The sequence below is a fragment of the Aythya marila genome (assembly GCF_965140915.1).
Source record: "Aythya marila genome assembly, chromosome: Z".
Taxonomy (NCBI): domain Eukaryota; kingdom Metazoa; phylum Chordata; class Aves; order Anseriformes; family Anatidae; genus Aythya; species Aythya marila.
In genome coordinates this window covers 9,578,875-9,605,653 of record NC_139080.1, presented here as the reverse complement: position 1 = coordinate 9,605,653, position 26,779 = coordinate 9,578,875, and the positions used below count along the sequence as shown (strand labels likewise).

Genomic DNA, 26,779 nt, shown 5'->3' with positions numbered 1-26,779 from the left:
AACTGGAGTGCAGGAGCAGGAGCTGTTCCCACCTCACCTGCACAGCACGTCCAACACCCCAGCACAGATTTAACCCTTCTGACTTACAAACCTCACCCGCCAGCTTTCACAGCCACTTTGGGGATCCCCAACAGCGAGGGGGGGACCCCTTTGTCAGTGTCTCTCTGTAGGCAAAAGCCTTTCTGCCCCTGTTCCCTCCTCGAGCACCGCATCCATCCCTCCGTACGCCCGGCTCTGCGCTCCCAGCTGCTCGCACGGCCCGGCCGGCTCGGAGCCCCACATCTGCAGCACATCTGCCGGCACGGAGCAAAGGGCCTCCCGCCGCCCGCGAGGCGCGAAGCTGCTACCAAACCCACGGGGGAGCAGGGCGAAAGGCGTGCATCTGTCCCACCGATGCGTTTTTGGGGCTGTATATTGGGGACGCTGAGCCCTGCCTCTCCTTGAACCCGAGGCTCGGTGCTGGTGCAGTGCAAAGAGGGGGTGCTGGCAGCTATTTGGGGTGCCAGGCAGGGAGCTTGCAGGTTTTGGGTTCCTCCTGCAGGCTTTGGTGTTTGGCATCATTCAGCCATGCTCTGGGGGCTGAGCCACCGCGGGTGCCTTTAATGCTCCGATCATGATCCCGAGGCACGCAGCCCTAAAACCGCTCCAGCACAGCTGTTGCTACTCCTAGGCTGGGATCAGAGGTCAGAGCGTGCCATGGTGCCTGTCCCCTGTCCCCTGTCCCCCCATCACCCCGCTGCTTGATGTCGGGAAGAGCGGTTGGAGCCGTGCCACGGCAGCGCCGGGTGTCACCACTCATTTGGGATGCCGGCAAGATGAAAGGGGCCACGGCTGCGGGCTGCCGAGGGCCACCCCAGGGTGACACTGACCCCAGGGGTGGGCAGGAGGCAGCCCCAAAGGACCTAAGGGGCAGGGCGTGACTGCAGCCACCTGCACGGAGAGATGCCTGTACGGAGGGTGCTTTGCATAGGGCAGGGGCAGGCAAGTCCCCAGACCCCGGTGTGGCTCCGTGCTGGGTTTTCCCATTTCCAGCATGCTGGAGAGGCAAAACGCCAGCTCTGGGATCACACGTGCTGCTTCTCAACTCAGAAACACGGTCAGGCTTCTAGCAGCCCTCTTTAGTGGCTCATGGTCCCCAGCACTGTCCATGCCCAGCATTAGATACTCGCTTCCCAGAGTGGGCAGAGACATCCTGTCCTGAAAGAAAAGGGTTTTAGCCCATTTTACTTACAGGATAAGTGAAAAGGGAAATTCTGGGAAGTCTGGGAGGGTGGGGAAAAGAAGAGGAGGATGCCAATCCCTCCTGCAAGACACAGCTGAGCATCCTCCAAGTTGCACTGGGTCTTTGCTGAGACCCACACCAAACCCTCCCAGCTCCAGCCCTCCTCTGCCCCAAACCCAGTCTGGATCAGGGTGCCCAGCAGGGTCAGGCTCATCCTGAACAGAACATCCCACCAGGCTGGGAAGTAGGGGGCTTGTGAGGACGTGCTGGGGTTATCCAGCTGCCTTGTGGGTTTTTTAGGGCTTTTGGCACCCTCTGAGCTCTCCTGCCTGCTCTCTGACCAGGGTCACAGCAACCCTGCTGAGGTCCTGATGGTTGCTGCTCTGTAGGATTTTCTCCATCCTGAAGAGCCTCACAGCTCCCTTCCACTCGGGAGCAATTCCTGCTGCCCTCAGGGTGCAGCCAGTCTGCAGCCGAGTGTTTGCAGATGAGCATTGGTGGCACGATGGGGTCAAGGCTGTGCCTTGCCCGGGAGGATGCTCCCTGGGACCCAGGCTGGAGCATCTTGCTCGTGGGATCTGGGATGATGCTGCCCTCATTTTTTTAGACAACAGATGAAAAGGGAAGGCAGAGATTATGGTATCCATTTCTCCTGTATACAGGATGTCCGGAGCTGTAGCTCGTGATCTGCAAGTGGCATTTCTGAGCTGGGCAGCTGGAGGATGCATCCAAGAGGGGACAGCTTTGCTGTGGTGGCTGAGAAGTCCCTGGGTGGTTGAGCACAGAAACGCTGCTGCAGCAGATGGGAAAGCACGCAGGGAGCGGGTCCAACTGGACACAGACAGGGAGAGGTGGGGGGGATCGGACTGGGGAGGTCGTGGAGGGATGGATGGACACACAGCATCAAAGGGAGAGGGAGAAATTCCTTAATCCGCGTCCCTGCCACACAGAGACAAAAGTTGGAGGAAGGCTGTGCATGGTAATTTTTTTTGGATGGGGGGTCTGCATTTTGCAGCCTGCCTTTGTGCACCTGCCAAAAGTCACTCTGGCTGGCTGTGAAGCGCTGCCCAGATTAATGAGGGATCAGTAGCCAGTGCAATGCAGAGCTATTAGCATTGGAAAAAAGAGAGAGAGGGAGAGGGAGAGGGAGAGGGAGAGAAAGAAATGGAAAAAAAAAAAAAAAAAAAGCCCTTGAACACAGTAATTAAGCCGACAGCTTGCCTAGGACAGCATGGGCTGGCATCCCATCCCTTGCCATGGCCACAGACCCCCTGAGCCCATTCTGGGGTGTGTTGGGAAGCAGTGGAGGGGGTGATGGGAGGGGATCAGATGCATCTCTGAGCATCCCACATGAAAATGTGTTTGCAGCTCTGCTTTCCATTCCTTAACACCTCCTGCTCTCCTGTGTCACCCACAGGTGACAAGGATGCTGGCACCCCTCCGTCCCACAGTGTAATCCAGCACTGACCTGTGAGGCTGGGACTGAGCAAACCCCAAAACAGACTTTGAGCTCCTGCTGGATGATCCCCTGGGTGTCCTCCCGGCAGCACCACCTGCCCCAAAGCTAAGGGGATGTGCAAACTGTCCCCAGAAAGGATAGAAAGCCTAACTATTTCCCTTCCTCCGTGGAAGAAGAAATCCACTGCTCCACATCAAAGGACAATTCGCTTTGCTGCCATCTTCACCCCATCCTTTTAGACACGGAGAGGCAGCCTCTGTGCACGCCTGCAAGGCTGACAACCTGAGGCTGTCTCCTTCTATCATGTGCTGATGCACCACTGAACTTCCTAGATTTAGCTGGGATGGGTGGGCTTCAAGTCAGAAGGAAAAACAGATTTTTGGAGAGGAGAGAGTGTGGATACAGTGAGCACCAAACCCTCTGTGTATGCTAGTGCAGAGACCATGCACCTACCCCAGGTGTTACATTGATCCTGGGCGAGCCTGGCTTCCCCAAAACAAAAGAAGCACCCCGGCTCTTGCAGGACTGAAGGTTCTCTGCTCACCCAGCCTCCACGACTCACAAGCATGGGAATGCAGAAGGAAAAGCCACGAGTGACCATCCAGAGCACAGCCTGGGTCTGACAAGCACGGTGCCTCCTCGGGGGTCTCCCCAGGTTATCCGGGATAATGGGGGAGCCAGGACCAGGAGGAGGATGGTGTTGCCATCAAGCTGCGATGAGCTTTGTGGGATTTGTTCACATTATATGGGCAGCTGCTGGTTTAGGTGCCTTCATTCTGCAGAGCCCCAGGGGGACCTGCCCCTGGTGGGCTTTGCCCTTCCCCAAACCAGGGTTAACCTCCCCGAGCTGGGTCACAGCAAACAGACACTGGTGCCTGTGAAACGATGCAGCCAGTGGCAAAGACAGGTTTTGCTTTTCCCCTTCCACAGCCACGTCTGGAGATCAAATAGGTCTGACATTAATTACTCATAAAAGAGCCCCCAAATGCCTCCCTCCTTTTTCTGCAGCACTGTGGGAATCTGTTTGGCTAACTCCAGACAAAACTCTCTCCCCAGTCTCTGGAATAACTGAAAGGTTGGGAAAAGAGAAGGACCCTCCTTCCCCTCTGCTTCCCCTCCGCCAGCCGGGTAGCTGAGGAGCCCAGCGGGGTCTGAGCCATCGTCCCTGCTGTCACCCCACTGCAAAGGCTGCTGTAACACTGCTGCGCGCCGCCCAGCCCCAGCCATCAGCCTGGGAGGACGAGATATTGCAGGGCTCCTCCGCAGCCTGGCTTGTCTCACACCAGATGAGGCTGAATGGCTCCCTTCTGGCTTAAAATAAAGAGCATCTTTGAAAGCGCAGCTGTAATCTCGTTAATAATGGGACTCTTTCTCCGGATGCGCCTTCCCCTCCTGCCAAGTGACAACTGTCTGAGCTCGCCGCCGCAGGAGGATGGGGTCTGGGATGCTTGGGGCACTCGGCACCACTCTCCAGGCAGTGAGAGATGCATTTACCACGCAAAACCCTCCTCCTGCTGCTGGGGCTGATGCAGTGGCCTGGGGGAATACAGCAGACGTGCCTCCTACCCTCATCCTTCCCTGGAGCCCCCTCTAGCCCTGCTTATCCCATACCAAGCTGCAAGCAACAATTCCAGCCTCAATGTTTCACTCCCTCATATTAATTCCCCTCCTCTTTTTTTTTTTTTTTTTTTAATCAGTGACTTTGCAGCCAGGAGGGGAAGGGAGAGAAGTGCTGCAGTAAAAGCTACCAGGCGTGAAGCTGTAACGGCGCTGGGTCAGGGTGACCTCCCTGCCAAGGTTGCCTGGAGAGGAATGGAAGCACAGGCAAAGCAGCATGGCAGATGCAAACGGGCACAAAGAAGTGTGCCCGGTGCCAAGTGGCATTGCTGCCACCCCGGTGGGGATGTGGCTGCAGGTCACTCTGATTGCCTTCCCTCCCCTTGCCCGTCACGGGTTGCATTAGGACATACTAGTGGGTTATGTCAGTCTGTGAGATTCACACGTTTGACCAAAAATGTTGCTTTGCCTGGGGAGATGTCCCTAAACTTGCCCTGGCTGTCACCCTGCAGCAGTCCCTGCACAGACCCCTGCTTGTGGCCCCAGCTCCTTATGTCCCAGCATGGCGTGAGGGCCTCTGCTTGCTCTTCTAAAGAAGGATGTTTCCAGCCTTTGCAACTGCTCACGGACGTGGCTCTAATGCTTCCAAAACAGAAGAGGAAGGAGAGAACCCAACCACATTATTAGCTTTAAATATCTCATGACCTTTTACTGCAAATCTCAAGATCTGAGGCGCAGCCCGCCTCACGGTTCGTTAACATTTCATGTTGTCAGCACGACCAATGGGTTCAACTAGAATTCTCGACGGCATCTGCAAATTGCTGGCAACTCACCGGAGGAAATCCTCCCTTGGCCTGGCCGCCGGCTCAAGAAGTACCTCTGAGCACCGCCAGGTCCCCGGGCCATGCACTGAGCCCACCAGTGCTCAGCGCACGCTGTCTCTGTAAGAAACGGGAATGAGGAGGTCCTGACCCGGCTCCCAGCAGGAGCAGATCTGGTGCACGAGCCATCCCGGACTGCCCTAAAGTCCCCTGGGACATCCCTGGCCACGCAGCCACCTGTGGGGACGCGCGCACGGCCGGGGAGCCGCCTGCCCTCCTGCAGGGAGCTCGGCTGTGCGCGCGGAGATGGCTGCTGTTGTGAGTTAACCGAAGGAGCCTGTAAAACCAGAAACAGGCTATTAGCAATCCATTAGGAAAGGGTATCCAGTTCCAGCCTAGGTAATCCATTAGAGGAACATCTGAGAGCATTAGGAGAGCTCGCTTGGGGCCAGGATGGGGCTATAAAACAGAAGAGGAAACCATGCTAATCTGGCTTGAATTACAAACTTAAAAGCAGGAGAAAAATAAAGGATACCCTAAACATTTAATGTTTTATATTTAGGAGACAGAACGTGAGATTCTGCCAAAAAGAGAGAATAAAGAAACCTGTTTAGGCTACAAATATCCCATCTCTCTTCTGGCAGGAAGGAAACTGCCAGCCCCAATTCCAGAAAGGGAGGTTGCTCAGCTTTCTGGGCGAGCTCGGTGCCAGTGGGGCAGAGGGGAGTCAGCGTCCACCTGATCTGACACCAGGTCTTGTGCCACATTTGTGCCCTGAACAGAGAGGAAAAGCTGGTGGCCAGGTTCAGTGGTGTTTCTGCGAGGTGGTATGATGGTTCTGGTGCAAGGAGCATCCTGCACACGTGGACGCTCATCATCTCTCCGCGCTAATAAATCCCAGAGCGCACGCTAATAACTCCCAGAGCAAACTCCAACACGAGAGCTGCTAAGTGGTCTGAGCGGAAATGCGCTGCTGAGCCAGGGAAAGGGATGCTGAGGCTCAAATGCACCTTTGCAAGCTCTCTGCCATACCAGGGAGGGGACAGGGGTCCCCGCCGTGTCCCTTGCTCTGCACATCCTGGGTTGGACGCCCAAGCATCACCAGGCTGTCCCCGGGGGGGCTGCGGGTGCGTGCTGATGGCTAGCTGGCCCAGCAGTGCTCTCGATAAGATCCACTGCTCCCGCCACGGACGGCTTCATCTTCTGGTGCCAAGGCCTGGCATTATTAAAATCCTGAAAGGAAGAGCCTGGGAGAAAGCAGACGCTGATTGAATCAGGCCCTACGGTATTCGACAGCTCGACATCCATCTGATCCTATTAGTGCTCATTCAGTCCTGTCTGCCGAGGTGCTGTGCATAAATCAGCCCCTGTGCAGATAATGGGAGATGGAGGGGAGGAAGGAGAGCTGCTGCTTCTGCCAAGAAACACCACGTGCGAGCACGGATGGCTGTGGCTCTGGCCAGTCCCTGGTGCTCCCTAGTAGCTGTGCTCCCACAGGGATGCAGGACATCCCCACGTGGCACCCAGCCCGCCAGGAGAATTAAAACTGCGCTGTGCAAATATGAATCCTGCTGCATCCTATCTCAAGGCACCCATCTCACAGAGGAGAGACCACCACCTCAGGACACGTGGGGTGGCTGAGCCGGGCTTGGTCCCACCAAGCCATGCCCTTCCCTCTCCTGGGCTGGATTTTGGGGTATGGAGGTACCCTCAAGGTGCCAGTGAGCAATAGATTTAGAGAAGCAGAGCTCAGCATGGCTTGGCTGTGCTCACAGCATGCCAGCACCACAGGGGTCACTTCTGGGGGCAAATCCCTGCATTTGCAGAGTGCCCATGTGGGCTAAGCAGGGCTGTGTCTGCTTGCATCAAGGGGGCCCAGGGCTCCGGCTGCTGCAGCACTGCCATCCCCGGTGTTCAGGAGCTGATTGAATTAGGCTTCGCAAATAATTCATCTGATGAATAGTGGCAGTTTTCCTCAAATCATCCACAAATCAGATTTTTCATTACGCAGCCGGCAGGGTAGGGAGTCAGAAAGCAAGGCTGGTACCTCGCTCGTTGAATGTTTGCACTCGCTCACCGAGGAAATTATTCCCCAAACACACTTCTCCACCAGCCAGTGACTGGGAAAACGTGACTCACAAGGGGTCACAGATTACAAGTGGCACCAGAACCACCATGCCCTCATGGGATGCGGAGAGAGGAGCTCTTCCAGCTCTCCATGCACCCACCCAGAGGACTGCTCTCCCTCCCCAGCTCAGGGCATCTTTAGTAAGGAGAAACCAAGTTTTGACTGCCCTGAAGTTGCCTTTTGCAGCCAGGGTGCCTTGCCACCAGTGTCCCCAGTACCTCCCATGAATGCTGTGTGCCTGAGAGCACTGAGGGAGATGCCACGCTGTCCCCTCAGAGGCACAGCTCCCAGCACCTTCTGGTGGAGGCACCAGCCAGCCCGAAGGTGTCGAGGCAGGAGGTGGCTCGCTGGCACTCATCACGAGGACCAGGCTGTGGCAGGGGAAAACATCAGCTTAATTCCCCAGCAGTTTCACAAGATGAACAAATTGACATTGCATTTCATATTTCCCATGCGTTCTCCCCATTTTTCCACGATTTGAACGTCTACCCCCCCCAAATGGAAATACTGTCCCCAGCAAGCGAATATCCAAACTCCCCCATCGCTGCCTTACCCCAGCGGAGCGCTTGGCGGCTGCTCTCTCCCTCTCCATGAGAAGAGAAAGGCAAGGAGAGACAAGTGGGAGAAACCTCTCCCAGCCCCTGTCTGGTTTTCAAAGCTGTCAGCAAAACGCTTCAATCTGAAACAAGACCCATGTCGCTGCCTTATCAAAGGAAAACAACAGAAAGAGAAAAAGCCGCTGGGATGACGACGAATTACAGAGACACAAACATGGCACAAAGCCTCTCATCCCCTTTTTGAGGTATTTTTCTCCCTAAGAAGAGCTGCCTGGCAGAAAATCCCGCTTGGCTCCGCAGCGCAGGTGAGCTCCCCGGGGACCAGGTGTTGGCTCCTCTTTGTCTTTTGTTTGGTGGGGCAAAATGGTTCATCAAGCAAAAAACTGATACGCTTGCCTAATTGGCTTTCCTCTGGCCCAGCTCAGCAGAGAAGGGATGTTGGATGAGACATGCCAGCGCGGCAGCACCTCTCATCCAGAGGCAGATTGCTTTCCTTCACAAGTGGAGCATGCAAGCAGCGCACGGAAAAAAAAAAAAAAAAGCAAAAAGGAAAAAAAAAAAAAAGCCTGTTCGTTATCTTCCTGCAGCTAACAAATGAAATCTGTCCTCCGGGCTGCCAAGGATTTCACTGACATTTTTTTTTTTTTAAAGAAACAAGAAATAAAAGTAAGAGGGACGATAACATCACGGCAACTGCTCCGTTACCAACTGTGCTCTGAGTTACGGCGAGCGGTATTTTATCTTCAGTTCAAAATCTAAATGTGGCAGAGGCACATTTAAATGCAGTGACATTTATACTTTGAATGCCTTTTACATCTCGTTGGCAGGTTTTATATAGAACATATGTATGGAAAATAGATACAGGCCACGGATTAAAATGAGGAGAGGGGAGAGCCTGCAGAGCACATTTGTAGGCAGAATGTGACTTGAAAGAAGGAGGGAGAGAGGAGGGAGGAGGGAAAGGGAGAAGAAAAGGGGCTGTGCTGCCTGGGCAGTAAATAGACGTGTTTCAGTCCCTGACCACTCGTTGCCAGCACATCCCCATGTTGCCACTGCGCTGCCTCCTGCTCAGCATCACTTACGTGCTGCCACTGGTCCAGGATGAGGGGCCGATACCGCAGGAAGAACTTGAGTGGGAAGGACTCGGGGTCGGGCCAGGACGAGGGGTTTTGCCATGCCACCTCCAGCCGCCGGGGGTTATTGGGCACGGGCTTGGCCACCACGCTCTCTGGAGGGTCTGGCTTTACTGGAAGAGAAAAGATTGGGTGTTAAAGCCCAGGTGATGGCTGATGAGACACAGAAAAACACTTTTTGTGTCCACAGGCCAGGTCAGGGCCATGGCTGTCCTGGTGCAGAGTCACCACCACCACGGAGATGTCAGTGGTGGCTGGAGCAAACTGCAGCCCTCGTCCCCACTGGTACTGGGGTCACAGCAAGGAGCTCACCAAGCCCAAACCCTGTTTTTATCTTGCTTCTCCTGGCTGCTGGGAGTCTGACCCTGCTCATCTCACAGTAACAAGGCAGAGTTTGGCCCCTGATTTAGGGCCAGGGATCCCAGGTATTGGCACATTGTATCCACAGCAGGCAAAGGACTGATGCTCACCTTCCACCCCAGGTCTCTCTCACCCCTGCTCTGCTTTAGGAACAGGGGGGTATTTTCTCATTTCCTAGCATGGATTTCAAGAGAATATTAAATGACTGCTAGCTATGCAATGTGCTTCATTGTTGCTGCTACTTTAAAGTGCTGGGAGCAAACGCTGTGATGCACGGCATTGCCTGCTGCAGGGTGAGCCCTGCTCCTCACCAAAAGTCTGCTCAGCTCCCAGCAGCTCAAGCTCCCACTTTGTAATAGCAAAGCCCTAAAAAGCCCAAAATACGGGTTGTAAAGGGATCTGGCAGGCTGGCTGCAAAGCACATCCCTCCTGAGGAGCTGTGCATGGGGATGTCCTGCAGGCTCTGCTGTAGGCTTGGGGCAGCTGGGGTGAAGGGGGCTGTCTGTGTGCTCTGAGAGCAGTGGTGCACATGAGTCCTCGTGCTCCAGGCATGTTCTCAACATCCCCCAAATCCACACGAAGTATGCGTGAAGAAACTGTCACCCCTGGCCTTAAAATCCCTGGATTAAGCAATGTAGCCCCGTTCTGAGCACCTTGAGCAAAAGCTGGTGAAGGCACTAGCACCGATCTCCACTCCCAAGCATGGAGCAGGGATGCCAGGGCCAGGAGGAGCCCATCTCAGTGTGGTCACCCCAAAGAAGGTGCAGCAAGGGGGAACCCCACGAGGCAGGCAGGAGCTGCTGCGGAGGGATGATTTGCTGGGACTGCAGTGCTGAGCTACTCCAGATGGCTGTGTAATTCCCCCGCTTGCTTTGAATCCCTGGGCTTGGGCTGGACATCAGCTTCCATCGACAGGGCCTTGGAGTCCAAACACATACGGAAAAATATAAATCCAGCGCTGGCTCGGCGGGCTGGGTTTGCAAAACAAAAGTCTGCTTGGCTGAACGAATGCAGATGACTGCAAACTGCGGCTCCCCGGTAAGGCATGAAAGCACTGGGGTGGGGATGGCCGCGATGGGGTGTCAAAACTCTTGAGCTGGGCCCTGGTGTAAGGCAGGGGACTCAGTTTTGCTTTTTGGTGTGAAAACACAGAGCCCTGGCAGAGGGATGCTCAAACAGCCATGCCAGTGCCGTGGCGGGTTGGAGAAGAGCAAAAGACAGTGCCCTGATGCTGAGGGGGGAGCCAGCCCTACATTTTGCAGGGATGTGATCCCCTCACATGGGTCGGTGTCTGTCCCTGGCCATGAGGGAAGGCTGTCCTGGCTCTGAGTGTGCACAGCAGAGCTCCTGGCTGCAGCGAGAATTCAAACGGCGCCGTGTTGATGGGAAAACCAGCAGTCCCCAGCACGAGGGCTGCGGCAGCCTCCCCACGTGTCCCCCCCCCATCCGTGGGACTCCTGCCCAGGCTTGTGTGAGGCACAGCAGTGCCAGCCCCTCCAGGAGCACAACGCTGGAGCCGCTCCTGCCACGTCCCTCCAGCACAGCGGGGATGCCAGGATGTGGGGCCCCACATCACCTCTTGCACCTCATCCAGAGCTTGACCTTGAAGGAGTCCTTCATCCTCTGCAGCATCCCAGGTCCCTGCTCCCCACACAGGGACAAGCACTCTGCTTTCCCCCGGCCTTTGTCTGCCCAGTCCATTTAGAGAGCAAATTGCGAGGCAGGGGCTGTCTGGCTGTACATCAGTGAGCATAATAGAGCCCTGTCTTCAGTGCAGGCCTGCAGGCAGTAATGCAATATAAGCAATAATAGTAATAATAATAATGGACGATGGGCATTAGGCTGAGCATTGGTTAAGCGGCCACAAAACCAGATGTAACATTATCCCACAGAGCTGACAGAGCATCTCCAAACATTCCTGAGAAGGAGACACGGGATTTGGCCAGGCCGCAGCTCACAGCTTGTCCCGCTTCACTTTCAGGATGAGAAAGGGCCCAGCAGTTATCTCTGTGTTTTGCTGTCAGGCCAGGCTTTTCCTAAAGCTCTGCAGGCTCACACAGGACCACAAATATCTATGGAAGGAGGTGCTGCCTGAGCCCCCTCGACCACCGGGCACCCGTCCTCCCACCCCGCACTGAAATGAATGCCCTGCGGCCGTTAAATATCCCCTGGCATTTTCTCCGAGAAGAACGATATTAAACTCCATGTCTTAGCCAAATGTCAGTCTCGGTAATTTAATTCTGCCTCCCTAAGTAGTATGAATTGAACTGACCTTCTGCCTAGGCAACTGTATACCTGTGTTCAGGGACTGAATTCCTCACAGAGGCGGGCACATTCGTCCTCACGCAGCCCCTCTGTGATGCTCTGTGCTTTAATCACCCCAGAGCCACAGCTGGGAGCAACTTTCCCAAGGTGACATAGGGGACAGGGGTGGCAGATGTGGCAAGGCACCCATACCTGCATGGCCACCTTCCTCCTGTCCCGAGCACTGTCCCGTTTTTCTAAACCGCTCCATCCCATCAGGCTGGCATGAGGTAAGGCAGGAAACCCTGTTATTAACCCTTTGGCTCATTCACAAAGCCTCCCAGCTCCTTTGGGGTACAATTCCCCCTTGCAGGGTTTAGCACCCAGCAAACCTTTCTGCTCTGCCTTGCTCAGCTCTGCCCATGCTCCCAGGGCAGCTGCAGCCCTGCCTGCTCTCGCCATCTCGCCAGCCCAGAATGATCAATGCTACCAGGATGCTATATGTTTAATGATGTGTATCTCCTGCTGCTAATTTGCCCCAGGCTCTCATTAAGAGGAAGGCAGGCGTTGCCACCAAGGCAGGATGCTGGCCTCGTGGTGATTGTCCCTGCTTGGCTGCAGGATGCTCATGCCAGCTGTGTGGAAGGGGGGGATACATCCTGGAGGACCATTAATGTTCCAACAATGCCCCAGCCACGCTGCCTGGCACCTTCTTCTGCCTCCAACCCTGCCCTTCTCCTGCTCTTCCAGCCCCTCTCCCACCTCCTCCTGTCTTAGGGCCAGAGCCCTGATGCCTGCAGGGCTTTGCGCAGCCTTGCCCTCCCCACGCTCACCTTTATTAATATTGATACCTTTGCAGAAAACATAATTATGAAAAAAATTGCCAGCAGCGAGCCAGGGAGGAGGGCAGCCCGGATGTCCTCGAGATGAAAGATGGGGGCCAGAGGGCTAGAAACCCTCTTCCAGCCATCACTGGAAATGGAAACGCAGAGCAGCCCCTCGCAGCTGGCTGCTAATAACTGGCACCACGCGACCGCCAGCAAGGCATCGGCTCGGGATATCAAAAGAAAGCACCAGTCATTTTCCACTCAATTAGAGTCATCTTCTGAGCAGCTGGGGAAGGGATTTTCTGCTGGGGACTCTGGTGGGGGAGGAAGGAAGCAAAAGCAAAGGAGGTCACTTCTTCCCAAGGGTCTTTTTGTGACCGGTCGGCGGGTGGTCCCAGCGGGGAGCAGCCTCGGCTCTGCACTCACCCTGGCTCCAGGCTGGGCATGAGAGCAGGATTTGTGCCTGGCTTCGGATGCCTCTGTCCTTTGGCACCAGTGAGCCAGTGCAATGATTTTGTCCCGAGACATGGGTTTTTCTGCTCCTCCACCTAGCAGAGCAAAGCTCAGTGTAACCTTAAAGATGAGAGCTCAGCTTGGGTGATGCTGGTGGCATCTGCTGGGTGCCACTGGCTGTGCTGGGACACAGGCTCACCCCTGCACTATGCATTTGCAGCTATGGAGAGAAGACCCCAAAAAAAGGTGCAGACATGCTTGTGCAAGGAGAGCAGGCAGGCTGAGGCTCTCCTCCCACTCAAAGTCACCCAAGCAGAATTGCTTGGCAAAATGTACTAAGGCAGCGCGCTTGTTTTAATTGAAAACAACACCAGGAAGGCACAAGGAGAAGCTCGGTGACGGGTGAAGCTCGTGGTGGCTGAGTTCATCCTGAAACAACTCTGCTAAGCCTGTCAGCTGCCTGCTTAAATGCTTGCTCACCGCTGCCTCTGCTCTTCTTATGCACAGCAGCCGTAAAATATCCCAAGGAGGAGAATTTTGTAGCTGTGCAGAACGTGGAGATTTTAAGGCCAGAAGACAGCGAAGCTCTGTGCTGTCCCATCACCCCCTCCCCAAATGCCTTTAAGCATCTGCCACGGGGTGCTGGGGGTCTCATTCTGCTTCATCTGCCGGGACACATCTGGTTCCCCTTCATCCATCCCTCCGGGCTCTCTGGGTATAGGCAGCGATATTGCGCCCGTGCTAGCAGCCGGCCTTGCTCTCTGCTCCTCTGACCCAGCTGGGTTCAAGCTCCTGGTCCGAATCCGGCTTGTGCTGGTGCTGGGATGGGTGGGCTCGCAGCCAGACGTGCTTCCCCAGGGGGGCCGCCCTTGTGTGCTGGAGTGGGGACGGGCAGATTCCTCCTCCCGAGGTGGTGCCGGCTGTTTTGTTCAGGAGTGGCACCAGATGTTTGCAAAGCCAGGCAGGGCATGGGTGGGATGCAGATGTTACAGGAGGATGCCCTGAACTCCTGCAGGAGGGAATGCAAGGAACTCGGAAAATGCAGCTTAATTGCTGCCCTGGGCCTGCAGGCTGGAGGTTACCTTCGTTTAAGGAGTGTATCTTCCACAAAGACAACAGTTTCCATTTAAAGACACCCAAATAGCTGGAACTCCACGTTTCCCTGCTAAGCTCCTTGCCTTGTTACTAATATTTGTGCATCAAAGAATAGGAACTTTGGACATGGACCACAGCTGTGGGGACACAAAAAGACAGTCCCTGCTCCAAAATAATTTCCCCACTCCTGACACTCTGTTTTTTGTTTCATGTTTTCCAGCATTTGGGGTAGAAAGGGAAAATCTGGAACAGTGGTGGAGCTCCTCTTCTTGCACTCTGGCTCTTACAGCTGCTCAGGACTGGCACATGCAGCACATCCAAGGCGTTGACTGACTGCTGGCTGCACTTCAGGGATTCGTTTCTTTATTTCTCTGGTCCAGTAGTCGCCACATGTAACCAGAAAATTGTTTTTCAGCTTGTTCCTGAACTCCTCTCTCCCATTTTTCCTGTTCTTCGAGAATGGACAACCTTGTCACTGCACCGGCTGCAATCTGTCTTTGGCTGGTGGCAAAATCCCCGTGCCCAGCTCCCTGCTTTGTCACTCTCCTCACTGAATTGCTTGCTCCACGACCATCCATCACTGCTGGAGGAGCATCAGCAGCAGGGCTGAGCTCTCCCTGCCTCAGTCGGTGCCAGGCAGAGGCTTGGCCAGCACTGCTGCAGCCCTGCAAAAGGCTGGGAGATAAGGCAGGACACAGGCATGGCTGTTATCACACTTGGGTTTTTACAGCTGCCCTGCAGGACTCTGCTGGGTGCTTACATCCAGGGTGCCGTGGGGTGCTCTGAGGACCAGAGCAGCCATGCACGGTCAACCCTGCCACCACACCTGGGCTACACGAGCTATGCATGCACATGGGAGGGTTTGTTCTGCCTAGGGATGGGGAGAAGGGGATGGGATGCTGTAATTTTTCTTCCAGTTCTAATTCCTGTGACTCTGCTTCCAGCACAGAGAGCAAACCCCTATTTTAGGAATGCTCAGAGGAGCAAGAAAGGCAGTGCCAGGGACCACACAACTTTCTCAGTCCTCTGCCCCCATACACAGCAGTCCCCTATCAAGGAGGAGCACCAGCGGCCATAAGACACCTGGACCACAAGGGACAGGACTAGGCTAAACACCAGGCCACCAGTGGGACCACCATGTGCATCCTGCCCTGCTCCCCCAACCCTGCAGCCCCCAGGTGAGTGCAGCAGGAGGTGCTCCAGGCAGGCAGCAGCAGTTCCCCTGCAGCCTGTGGAGAGGCCCCTGCTGGAGCAGGCTGTCCCCCTGCAGCCCATGGGTCCCACATGGAGCAGATCTCCATGCTGCAGCCCCCCCATGGGTGGAGGAGCCCCCGGTGGAGCAGGTGGATGTGGCCTGGAGGAGGCTGCGGCCCATGGAGAGCCCCCGCAGGAGCAGGCCCCGGGCTGGAGCTGCAGCCCATGGAGAGGAGCCCACGCAGGAGCAGGGGGTCTGGGGGGAGCTGCCACCCGTGGGGGACCCGTGCTGGAGCTGTTTGCTCCTGGGGGATGGACCCTGTAGTATGGACAAATATCTGGAGCAGTTCTTGAAGAGCTGCTGCCTGAGGGCAGCCCCCGCAGGCTCAGTTTGGGAGGGACGGCATCCCACGGGAGGGACCCCATATGGGGCAGGGGCAGAGAGGGACCGTGAGGGAGAGGGACAGACCGCAGCCCCCATTGCCTGTTCCCTTGTGTTGCTCATGGAAAGGACATAGAAGAGGGTGAATATGGGGAGGGGAAGTGTTTTTAATTTGCTTTCAGTTTCTCACTGCTTTAGCTTGTTAACACCTTCTATTGCAAAAACACAATTTTGTTTCTCACAGCAATAAGCAATAAATTACATTAATCTCCCTACTCTGAGTCTGTTTTGCCCGTGATGATAACTGTTGAGCAACCTCCCTGTCCTCATTTCAACCCTTGAGACCTTTTCATCTTATTTTCTCCCCCTCTTCCTTTGAGGAGGGGGAGTGAGAGAGCAGTTGTGGCAGAGTTTGGCTGCCCAGCAGGGTGAAACCACCACAGGGAGGGCACCAGGAGGATGCCAGCGTGGCTCCATCTCACGCCCAGGTAGGCAGAGGCTCCACCTGGAAAGCCTGGCCCTTCCCTGGCCCATCGCTCCGGCAGGAGATGCTGTGCACGGAGCAAGCCAACCCCAACACTGGCTCGGAGAGGCCAGGTTCTGCCGCGGAAGTTACCTATGGCGAACTCGTCAAAGGTGAGAGAGGTGGAGTTTTTGCCCAGAGCATTCGTGACTGTCAGAGTCACCTTGTACTTCACCGTCGAGAAGAGCTGGAGGTATCTGATGTGACACCTGTTTTTGGGAAAGATATCCTTCTCGCAGACCATCTCTCTCGTGCCGTGTCTGGAAAGCAGGGATGAGAAGAGCTGTTAGCTACAGAACAACGCTTGGGATGGGGATGCACACCCACAGCTGGAGAGGAAGAGGAGGCAGCAGCAAAGCGGTGACCCCGCTCAGTCCACAGTTCCCACGTGCCATTTCCCCCACAGCCAAAGGTCTGCCTTCCTCCTGGAGGATGTGTTATCCTGGAAGCCTGCAGAGAGACCATGATGAAGGCCATCATGCTGGCCCCAAGCAATGCCTGCTGCTGCGCTTCCCCCACCGCACTGCAAGGATGAGACCCCACAGGGGATGATTTTGCCTCTCCTGTGGGAGGACCAGGCTCTCCTTTCTTCTGAAAAATAAGGCCCAAAAGCTAAGGCATGGCACTATAAGGGTTGTGCCAGGGTGGGGGTGATGCCATGCCATGGCCAAAACCAGCTTAGGGGCATTGCAGCTGCCTGGCCACAGCTGGCACACTGCAGAAGGGAGCATGGCTGTCCCAAACTTGCCAAAAAAAAAAAAAACATCAGGCACAACCTCCAGCATGGACAAGTGGTGGAGAGAAGATGGACTTTGGGGCACAGAAAGGGGATATGGGAGATGGAGGCTTTGGCAATCTCCTCTGGGCAAACGGGAATTTCTTGCGACTTTCTTTGAGAATTTGGATGTCCCTGCAGCACCATCCCCCAGGCCCATTTTTTGGATACCGACCCCATATGCTCAGCACAGGTGAGACCCATGGCACCTTTTGGGACCTGCTCCAGGCTGCAGGGGACAAGTGCTTCCATTGCTGCACCCTTCCCTGATGGGCACTTACATGACAGAGATGTTGAAGGAATTGGGGATGTAGGTGGGGCTGGGCAGGTGCCAGCTGCAGTAGAAACCCTTCGGGTAGTTGTTGGACCGGCACATCAGCACTGGCTCTTTCGGGGGAGCTGCAGAGGAAAGAGAAAGGGGAATTATTCATCAAGTTGGGCTTATCACCAGCTCCTAAATAAGGGGATGTCCCTCCTCTCCCAGCTGGAGGGGGACATACTTTTCAAGGAGAACCCTGGCGGTGTAAATCAGCTTGAAGCATGTCCCGTGTGTGCTGCTGAGATCCACCACGAGACCGTGCCTCGGACTGTGCAGAGCTGCTCACCTCCTCCCCCAGCAGGTCACCTGCTCTGATGAGATAAGGGGTGGCACAGGAGGTTGGCAGGTACGGGGAGAAATTATCTTCAAGGCAGCTACAGAGACATTTCTGATGGGGAGGAGGTGCTGCTCTCTTGACCCCATTAAGCTGCAGCGCTCACGGCTTTCTCTGCCACGTCCCTGGGGAGTGATAAACTTTGCGTTGAGGGATGATTCTCAGAAACCCCTGAGGTCCATAAAGGGATGGAGAAGGACCACGTCTGGCAAGATGCAGTGGAACAGCCTGAAGCCAGCAGGGAAGATCCATCTCTTCAGGAGGACTGGCTGTGTTAATGCTCGGCAGCAGCAGAGCATCCCAAGCCCATCACAGGGATGGAGGCTGGGTCCTGCATCCCAGGAGACACAGAGGCAGCCAGAAATGGGACAAGAGCACGCAGCAGGGAGCAGCTACCTCTGGCCTTGTCAGATGGTCCTAGAGATTAGAGGCAGAAGGTTTTAAACCCAACCACGTGCTCACACTGCACTCAGCTTGCCCGGACATACAAGCACGCTGTGATCTTTGCAGGAGCACAGCCAGAGCCACGGGAAGTCTCTGTGAAATGCTGAGGGCTGGTGCCCGCAGGAGGAAACCTTTTAGCTGATACATTTGGCCCTTGCAGGTTGGTAAAATCATCTGAACTGATGCCAAAGTCGACTCCTCTCAGTACCTGGACCCCTGTGTTGCTGAGAGCAGAGGCGGGCACAGCACCGTGCCATGAAGTACCCAGGGCTGGATGTCCTGGGGAAACGTGTCTCCTGTCCCCCAGGGGGAAACTGAGGCACAGGGCTTCACGTGCTCCATCACCTCAGGGCAGGGCTGGATGGAACAAGCAGGCAGCACAACAACAAGATGAAGGAGGGGGCAGCAGGGCGATGAGGCTGCTCTGATACGGGGTGCGTGTTCCTCCTAATGGCTGTTTCAGCCTTCAGATGGCAGACGAAGGCCAGAGCTTGGCTAATGAGCCTCACAGGTAAATTATTCAAGCAGACCCTCTGCAGCGAAGCAGAACAGCTAATCGCAAGGCCAGAGACAAGGGCCTGCTCCCCGCTCCGGCTCCATCCTCCTCCTCCTCCTCTTCCTCCCCTGCCAGACCTTTAACCCTTTCTCTGCCCCAGCGGATGCCCCCAGGGTGAGGCTGGAGCAAACACGGGACAGCATCACCCTTTGCAGGAGGCAACAGGAGGGCTCTGGGGAGGTTGTTTCGGAGGGGTGAAGGGGTGCAGGGGACTTCGGGACAGGCTTTGGTGTCCCAGCGGCCGCGTGGTGGCAGTGTGAGCTAACAGCACCCGCCTGGCACCCGGCGCACGGGGCTGGGGGCTGGAAATAAGGCATTGAGGAGGGTGCTGGGAGGGATGCCATGGGCCTCTGTCTGCTTGCTGCTGTGCTCAGCACTGGGCACAGCCTCCTGCATGACAGCAGGAGCCAGTGAGAGCCAGCCCAGGCTTTGGAGACAGGACCCCCCAAATCCTATCACGGTCCCATGCCCCACCTGCGTGCTGCACTGCTGCCGACCTGCAATTGGCCCCATTGTGAATAATTTATCTCTGTTGTCCCTTCTATTGTGCCGGATCCAGCTCTCAGCAATCTGTGCCGAGGAGCCTGGGTTGGCCTCGAGTCCCTGGTTTGTTTCAGTGGTGAAAGGGGCCACCCGTGCCACTTCCATCCCCGCTCCGCAGCAGCCTGCAGAGGTGCCGCATCTTCATGGGGAAAACCTTTAGGATCCTGGGTACTGCACTGGGATAGGAGGCCCAGATGCAAACCCCAGCCTCTGTGCTTGTGGCAGCTTACACTGGTCGGCTGTGGTGCCTCTAGCCAGCAAGAGGTGGAAAAGGAGGCCGGGAAGGGAGATGAAACTACCAAAGTGTCTCTGCCTCCATCGTGCCTAAGCAGCATCCTCAGCCCACAGCAGCCGAGGGGACACTGCCACACAAACCTGTCTCACCTCAGCTGTCACCCTCCCTTTCTGGGTGTCCCCCCACTGCCTGGGGACATTCCTGCAAGCTCTTTATTTCCAAAGAGCCATCCAGTCCTGAAGCAACAGGCGTCTTGGGGGGGGGCAATGCAGATGGTGGCCTGCAACCCCCCTCCTCAGCAAGGAAAGGTCCTCGCCAGCACAGCTCATCCTGCCCATCAAGGGCTCTTACAGACTGCAAATAAAATAGCAGGCTCCAATCGATCCTGCGCTCCGTAATGCTATCTTTGGAGGTGGGCCAGGCTGTCGGCCGATAGAGAGAGCAAGAAAGGCAGCGAAGGAAAACAAAGCCATCAAGGGAGCATTAGAGGCTTTTTCTGCCCTGAGGCCCACGGAGGGCTTTGGGCAGCGCCTCTGGGTGTGCAGAGCCCAGCTCCGACCTCTCGCATCCCACCAGGCTGATGTCCAGCTCTCAGTCCCCATTACCCCCAAATTCAGCCCCATTATCACATAGCCCCCTTGAGCCTGGGTGCTTACAGCCTCGGTGTCCCACAGCCACCCGGCACATGGGCACTTCTCCGGGGGACACGGGAGCGGCAGCACGCAGCATCCCTAATCCTGGCAAATATTTACTTCCCTGTCGCCTCGTGGAGCTGCTGAACTCTGTCAAGGCAGAGCTCCTTCCCTCTCGCTGCAAACATTGCCTGCCCTCTCTAATCTGTCTATTAACCTCTCGCATGGCAGGAAGCCACTTCTCCCACGTGCTCTGCTGACGTCCTCTCTGCAGGCCCAGGGTGGTTGATACCCAGTCCCTGGTTGCTTCCCGGTCCCCTTGCCCCCTCTGCACAGCAGCTTGGGCTCTTGCTGCAAAAATCTTGAAGGGGTGAAAGGGCTCATCCCTCTTGCAAGCCGTGCAATGCCCCTGCAAAATGCAGAGCTCTGCCAGGCAGTGAAATCTGCTCCATCAGGGTCACCGGCACTGCAAACCCCACAGAAGTCCCATGGCAGGGACGGGGTCGCCTTCCCCATCACGTGCTGCCCTGGGCTCTGCATCTCTTTGACTGCTGTGTCTGCAGCCCGTTGGGAATTGCTGCTGCCTGACCAGTGCCAGCACCTCTGCCTGGCTGGTGACAGCGCAAGGACAGCCCCTAGGATGAAAACAGCCCCGGATGCCCTGGCACAGACACAGGGTTTTGTCTCTCTCGTCACCTCTAAAGCCCAGTTGTCTTTGTACCCCGAGTCCCATGGTGCAGGGAAAAAGTGTAACTGATCCATTTTAGAAACCACTAAAAATGATCTACAATAGCTTTTGCTAGCCCTGCTAGGTCATGAGATAATGGACATTAAAATTGTGGCATTTTTATATATAGAAAAGTTATTTTAGGTCATTTTTAGAGGTTTCTGAAATGGATCAGTTATAATTTTCCTCTCCCGCTGAGGGCTGAATGTACTAAAGATGCCTTGTTCCACAGGTGGAGGGATACAAAAAAATAGTACCCATAAAACTTTTAAGAGGCCTCTAAAACACTTCTGTAGGAGGTATTTCTTCTCTTTCACTTGGGGCACATTCAGGCCCCGGGCTGCTGGGGGATACCGATGTTACATTGCGCTCGCGGGATGACCTGCATAACTCATCATCCCCAGCTCGTGCCAGCAAAACCTCCAGGGCCCATGACAGCATCGCGTGCTCGTGCCAGAGCTCCAGCCCTCACACAGCCCGCGTGCGTGCGTGCGCTCTGCCCCGTGCAGGGGACAGCTCCAGCACCAGGCTCGCTCCTGTGCCTCGTGCCCTGCTTGTGCCAAAAGCGATGGGAAGACCCCTCCTCGTCCTCACACAGAGAGGAATTTTGCACCGCTGCCACGACCAGCCCTGCCTTGCTGCTTTGCTCATTTGTGAGCCATAACCAGATAAGTGAAAATACACCCAGGTGGCCAAAAGCAAAGCTGCAGCAGCTGGGGGCATGGCGGGGACCCTAATGGGGTGGAGATGCCAGCCCGGAGCATGTGGGGAGCAGAGACATCACCATGCACGCGGGAGCAACACGCCTGCACGCACACCTGCCCAGCTCCTTTTGTTCCACACACACCAGCTGTAAACACAATGCATTATTTATCTAACGCCACTTTTCCAAAATCATATGTGTACAACAGGCTGGTATGAAACAACAAAGAAAACAGCGATGAATAAATCATGTTTCCACTGCCCGGCTGAGCCTCCATCAGCTGCACACCTTCTGCCTGTGTGTTCCCTGCAGCACGGCTATGGCTGGGACAGTCCCTTCTGTCACCACAAATGCTGGGGTATGGCTGTGTCCCATGGCTAGATCCAGGGAGGGAGGTAATGCTCTGACCGTGCTTCTCTTTGCTCTGATACCCCTCATCTGTGCTGCTCTTGGACATCCTCCCACTTGAAGTTACACACCAAAGAGAGATCCCTCTCTGGAGCTCAAACCGTCACAGGTTAGCACCAGAGAATGCCCACACTCAAACAGTGCCTGGCCCAGCCCTAAACCCTCCCAAGACAACACCAATGAAAATGAAAAACCTCCTGGCTGCTCTTCCCCAGGAGGTCCTGAAATGGGCCAGGGACACTGTGGCCCTGCATGTCCCCAGTGCAGGGACCCAGGTCTGTAACTGAAGTCCCCCAGCCCCATTGCCACCTAGAAGCCAGCTCCCCAGCCTCAAAGAGAGAGAATTTATTCCCTAGAAGGTGCCGAATAAAAGGGTAGACTCAGCAAAAGATAAATTTCTTAAAGGCGCTGTTTTACACTGATTAAGGCTCATAAACCAAGCTATGGATTTTCTCATTTCCCTTGCAGAAAATTCACACCGAGAGGCAGTGCTGTAAATTTGGGGAGGAGGCACGCGGCATTACTCACCCGTAACAGAGTTCAGAGCCCTGCTTAAGTGCAAATCGTGGTGCAAGCCCCAAGCCCTAAATGCTGCCCCTCAGCAGGGAGGTGTGATGGGTGAGAGCACCCCAACTCCTGCATGGGACCACTTTTGGGGTGCCGGGCTGGGTGCTTTTGGGACCATCACACCATGGGGGTGCTGGGCACCTCCAGCTGTCCCCTGGGACCCTGATGTCCCCTGAGGCCACCACAGTAGAGAGCTGCTCCCCATCAGCCCGTCCTCCAGCTGAAAGCACGGAGCAGCTTTGCTCCGAAGCAGTATTAAATATTGAACAAAGGCAAGCAAATCTGTTATCTGGGATAATTGGGAGTAAATAAAACATTTAACCAAACCAAATGCAGCTGTTTCTACTTGGAGCCGGCACAGCAGCGGGGAAGCCAGCTCAGCTACTCCGTGTCCTCGTTACGGCAGCTGATTATTGTTTTGTGTACAACAGTAGCACCGCCAGCCCTCGGACGGGGACGGGACCCGCAGTGCTGCATGCCCACGAGGGGCAGGGGCTGGTGGGGCCGGAGGGCAGGATGCGGCCCCTGGGAAGGACTCGGGGCACGGGAAGCCCTCAGCAGAGCTGGGATTTGCTCTCCAGCCCGGGGAGTTCACATCCAGGCCAGCTTTCCTCCCCCAACACCTCTGCGAGGAGATTTGCCTGTAACACAAACCATTTCAGAGCCAGGTCACTGGTTCGCACATAGCCCCGGGGCAGGAATGACCAAACCTCCTTACCAGCTGCTCGGCAGCCCCTGGGACACGGCGTGCCGGGACGCCAGCCAGCTCCTGCAGACCTGAGGAGTGGGGTGGGACGAGGGGCTGCGCTGATCCCATGGGAAGGTGCCGGCAAATAGGGCCATGGGCGGACAAGGGGGTGGAGAGCACATCCCTGGCCACAACGTGGGACTGGGGCATCCCGGGGTACCAGGCTGCTGTGCCCAGCATCAAGGGGCTGATGTGCTTTTGCTTGCTCACCTCTCGAGTCTTTTCACCTCTGGGGCTTGGGGAGCAGAGCTTGATGCATCTGCTGCAGCTCTCACCTAAATGCTGGGTTTATCCCCTCTAAAATGTCTGGGAAGGATGCCGGGCATGAAATCCATAGCGTTTTCCAGTCCCTGCCAAAATAAGCTCTGCTTCCAGGGGAGCTTTAACCATCTTTCCTCTCCTGGCCCTTCTCCTTGATGTGAGGTCAGATGCGTGGTGCTGAGGTGGTGCAGGGGCACGGTGATTCCTTGCACCCAGATGTGTCTTGCAGCACCTGCTCCTCACCCCAAAGAGCTTGTGGTTGGTGCACATGGGAAAATATCCCCGCTTGACCTCCCGAGTGGAGTAGCTGTCTCCCTTGGTACACTTCAGTAAAGGTCTTGGCAACTAGTACCCAAAACTGCCCCAAAGAGTTTGATTTCTGCCATGCCCGGTCCCACTGTGAGCCCCACAGAGTCCTGGAAACTGAACCTGTGCAGAGACCCATAAACTGCTCCCAGGAGCTCAGCTAGAAGCCCCAGCTCAGCTGTCTGGGGTCTGTGGGGTTCCCCCAGGGTTCCCGAGCTGGTACTGGGGAGCCTGAATGTCTATGCCACGTCCTCCAAGCCTGTGGGATCTGCCAGAGGGGATTCAGCATCCCCTTCTCCCTCTTTTCCTGGCTCCAGGCACAAAAACCCGCACAACCTACACCGTGCAATTCCCCTGCCCCTTCCTTCACCTTACTTAAAGTTTGCAAGCAAGCAATCCATCCTCCCTGCCTCTCCAGATGGAGAAGAGAGGGAAAATACCAGGTGTAATCAGACGCAACTGAGACCATCGGCAGTTGCGTATCCTCGGCAAAGCTGTCCCACCAGAACTCCTGGAAATTGTAAATTTATCCAGGAGGACCCTCTGGAGGGAAGCTACAAGCACTTTGTCATGTACCGAGCAGCAGGCTAGCCACAAATATTACCAGCTATCACTCCCAGCTGGGGAAGCGCAGGCTGCCTCCAACAGCCAGCAGCTCTCCAAAAATGCCTCTTCTCCCCTCATCCTGCCCAAGTGGCAGCTCCATGCATCCCCAGCTCCATGCTGCTCACCTCGGGATGCTCTCCTGCTAACCTGGGGATGGGGAGACCTGCTGGCAGAGAGGTATCTCACATGGCAGGGGATGGAGAGGAAGGAGTAAGAGGTTTCTGGTGCTTTGGAGGAGAGGCAGGGATGTTTTTGTGCTTCTCCTGCTCTGCTCAGCCTCAGCATCCCCAGAACACTGATTTGCATCCTCCCGTGCCCATTCCTCAGCCCCAGGGACCCCATAGCTCTTTGTGTGTGACAGCCCTGGCCCCTGCAGCGCTGGTGGCTTCCTCACCCTGCCAGCTGGGAAACTAGCTGCAGACACCTCGTGAAAATGGCTGGGCTGGAGCCAGAGGTCCCCCGAGAGGTGCTGGAGTCAGCTGTAGAGAGCTCACAGATGACCAAAATGTTCCTCATATGGCTTCTTTCTGTGTTGTTCCCACCCCAATACTTTGCATGTCCCTGCAGCAGCAGCCTGCCTCATGAGCATGGCTAGCAAAGCCTCCTGGCTCCTTCCCAGATGTCCTCTGTATAAAGCACCCCAGAAAATCTCAGCATGGACTCTGGTAGGGACGGGACCATGATGGATACCTTGGGACTGTGGGGATGGCTCCAGCTGTGCTGCTGCTAGAGGCTGCTCAGGGATGCTGCCATCCCATTAATGATGTGTACCTGGGAAAATGCTCAATTTGTCCCAGAAAATGAGGTCTCCACACCAGCCCCTTACTGCCACCTTCCTGCTTTGAGGAAAAACCAGTCAGACACATCACTAACAGCAGGAGGGTCTCCTAATCAAGCCTAAACCCTCCCCTGTGCTGATGGCACCGTGGGGTAGAAGCAGGCAGGAGGAGGGAGCTCATCTTCAGAGCCTCCCTGCAGCCCACCCAAAGGGGTGAGCTTCCCTTCTTTCAGGGGGATGAAAGCCAGGAGAGAGTTCATCAGTTCTGGAAGGTGTCAGCTGGTGAACCAGCTCAGCTAGCACCGCTGCTTGACACAGACCTGGCAATTTCACTTCTCCCCCATTTCTCAGGAGCCACACAGGGAAGTAGCTTTGGCTCTGCCAGCTCCAAGGGACAGAGACAAAGTTAAAATCCCTGGGTCTCCAGCATGGGAACACCAGCGGATTCTGCAGAGGAAATGGGAACAACCTCTCCCACGAGAAACATCTCCCCTTGCTTCTTCACAAAGCTTCAAGGCTAGCTCCTACCCTGAATTAGGCCCTGGCCTCATTCCTATCTTAGGGCACTGAGATCCTTGGGACGATGTAAGGCACAAACCCCAGACGTCACTGCATTTGGAAATAATAGCTGCATCCTCAACACAACCGACATCAAGGGAGGTCCTATTATTCAGCCCATCTGCAAGGGAACGGAGCTAAAAAAAGGCTCTTCGCTTTATGACAATGATGCTCAATTTCTTCAAATCCCATGTCAAATGGTTAAACCCCCGCAGCTGGCAACGAGCAAGCCCTATGGGATGATCCTGGCATGCATGGCCAGGGCAGTGAAAGCAGCTCGAGGGGCTTGGGGAGCCCCTTCCCACCCGCCTGAGAGCCAGCGCTCTGCAAAACAAAGCCAGAAGCACTAAGTGACTCGATTACTCCCGGTGACTGCTTTTGCTTGCTCTAATTGTCACCTGTGAAATCTCTGCAAAGTTGTCTTCATTTTTTTTCCCTCCTTCCTTCCCTCAGCTCAGCTCAGCTCCGCCACGAGCACCCCGCCAAATTCCCTTAATCTCCCCTTTAGGTCATACACCATCTTTTAAGCCTTTAATCAATTTTCCTCTGGAGCCCCTGCAATTTAGCAATGACCTTTTAATAGCGAGACAACCAGAAGCAAATGCAGTTCCCACAAGCTCTGCGCCACTGAGGCAGTGACACCGCTGCCACCCTGCCCCGGAGGTGACAGCCTGGGCACCTGGCACCGTCCATCCCTGCCACCTGCAGCATGTGGGCAGCAGCCCTGGGCACAGGCAGTCCCGAAATTACATTTTGTTTAAGGAGAAGCAGCTTCCCAAGCACCCTCTGGTCTGCTTCCAAAGAAGGGCAAATAAGACGCAATTATTTTGGATTTTTTTTAGCCTAACGCACCATTTTTTCTGCCAGCCCCTCCAGAGCAGTGGCACTGGATTGTTCACACTGAGCTGAATTGTTACAAGCTGGGAACAGACCCTGAGATGCAGGGACTGGGGTTGATTTTCCTTTCTGGAAAGCAGGAGTTTTGCAGAAAAGCCCAGGGCTTTCTTCCTTTGCCTTTTCCCCACACCCTCCAAGGTCAAACAGTCCTGGACTCTCAATAAACTGTCGCAGGGGCTCCAGAGGATTTCAGGAGGTATTTGATAGGATTTCTGCAGGCTTGAAGCGTGACTTCACAGGTACGGGGGGGAAATACCCAAGAGCTTTGGAGGGAAACATTATTAGAGCCACTGAAGGATTTTGCTGCACTCTCTGAAGCGTTGCACAGAAAATTGCAGGAGAAGAGCAAGTCCCACAGTCCGGAGCTGGCTCTGAGACCGGCTCAGAGCCTGTGGCAGAAGGATGCTGCAGTGCCCTGGCTCTGGTG

At 55.4% G+C, this 26,779-nt stretch overlaps 1 protein-coding gene across 10 annotated transcripts in view; it reads right to left on the bottom strand.

Annotated features, from left to right (window-relative positions):
• Nucleotides 1–26,779, bottom strand: part of CNTFR (ciliary neurotrophic factor receptor) — a gene marked incomplete at its 3' end in the record, with an annotated part of 175,304 nt that overhangs the window by 4,133 nt on the left and 144,392 nt on the right. For all 10 annotated transcript variants that reach the window (XM_082784089.1, XM_082784081.1, XM_082784086.1 and 7 more), the window contains 3 exons: nucleotides 17,012–17,129; nucleotides 16,049–16,215; nucleotides 8,827–8,990 (listed from right to left, as the gene is read on the bottom strand). In XM_082784089.1, coding sequence (XP_082640215.1) covers nucleotides 8,827–8,990; nucleotides 16,049–16,215; nucleotides 17,012–17,129 — 449 coding nt within the window. The remainder of the gene's footprint in view (nucleotides 1–8,826; nucleotides 8,991–16,048; nucleotides 16,216–17,011; nucleotides 17,130–26,779) is intronic.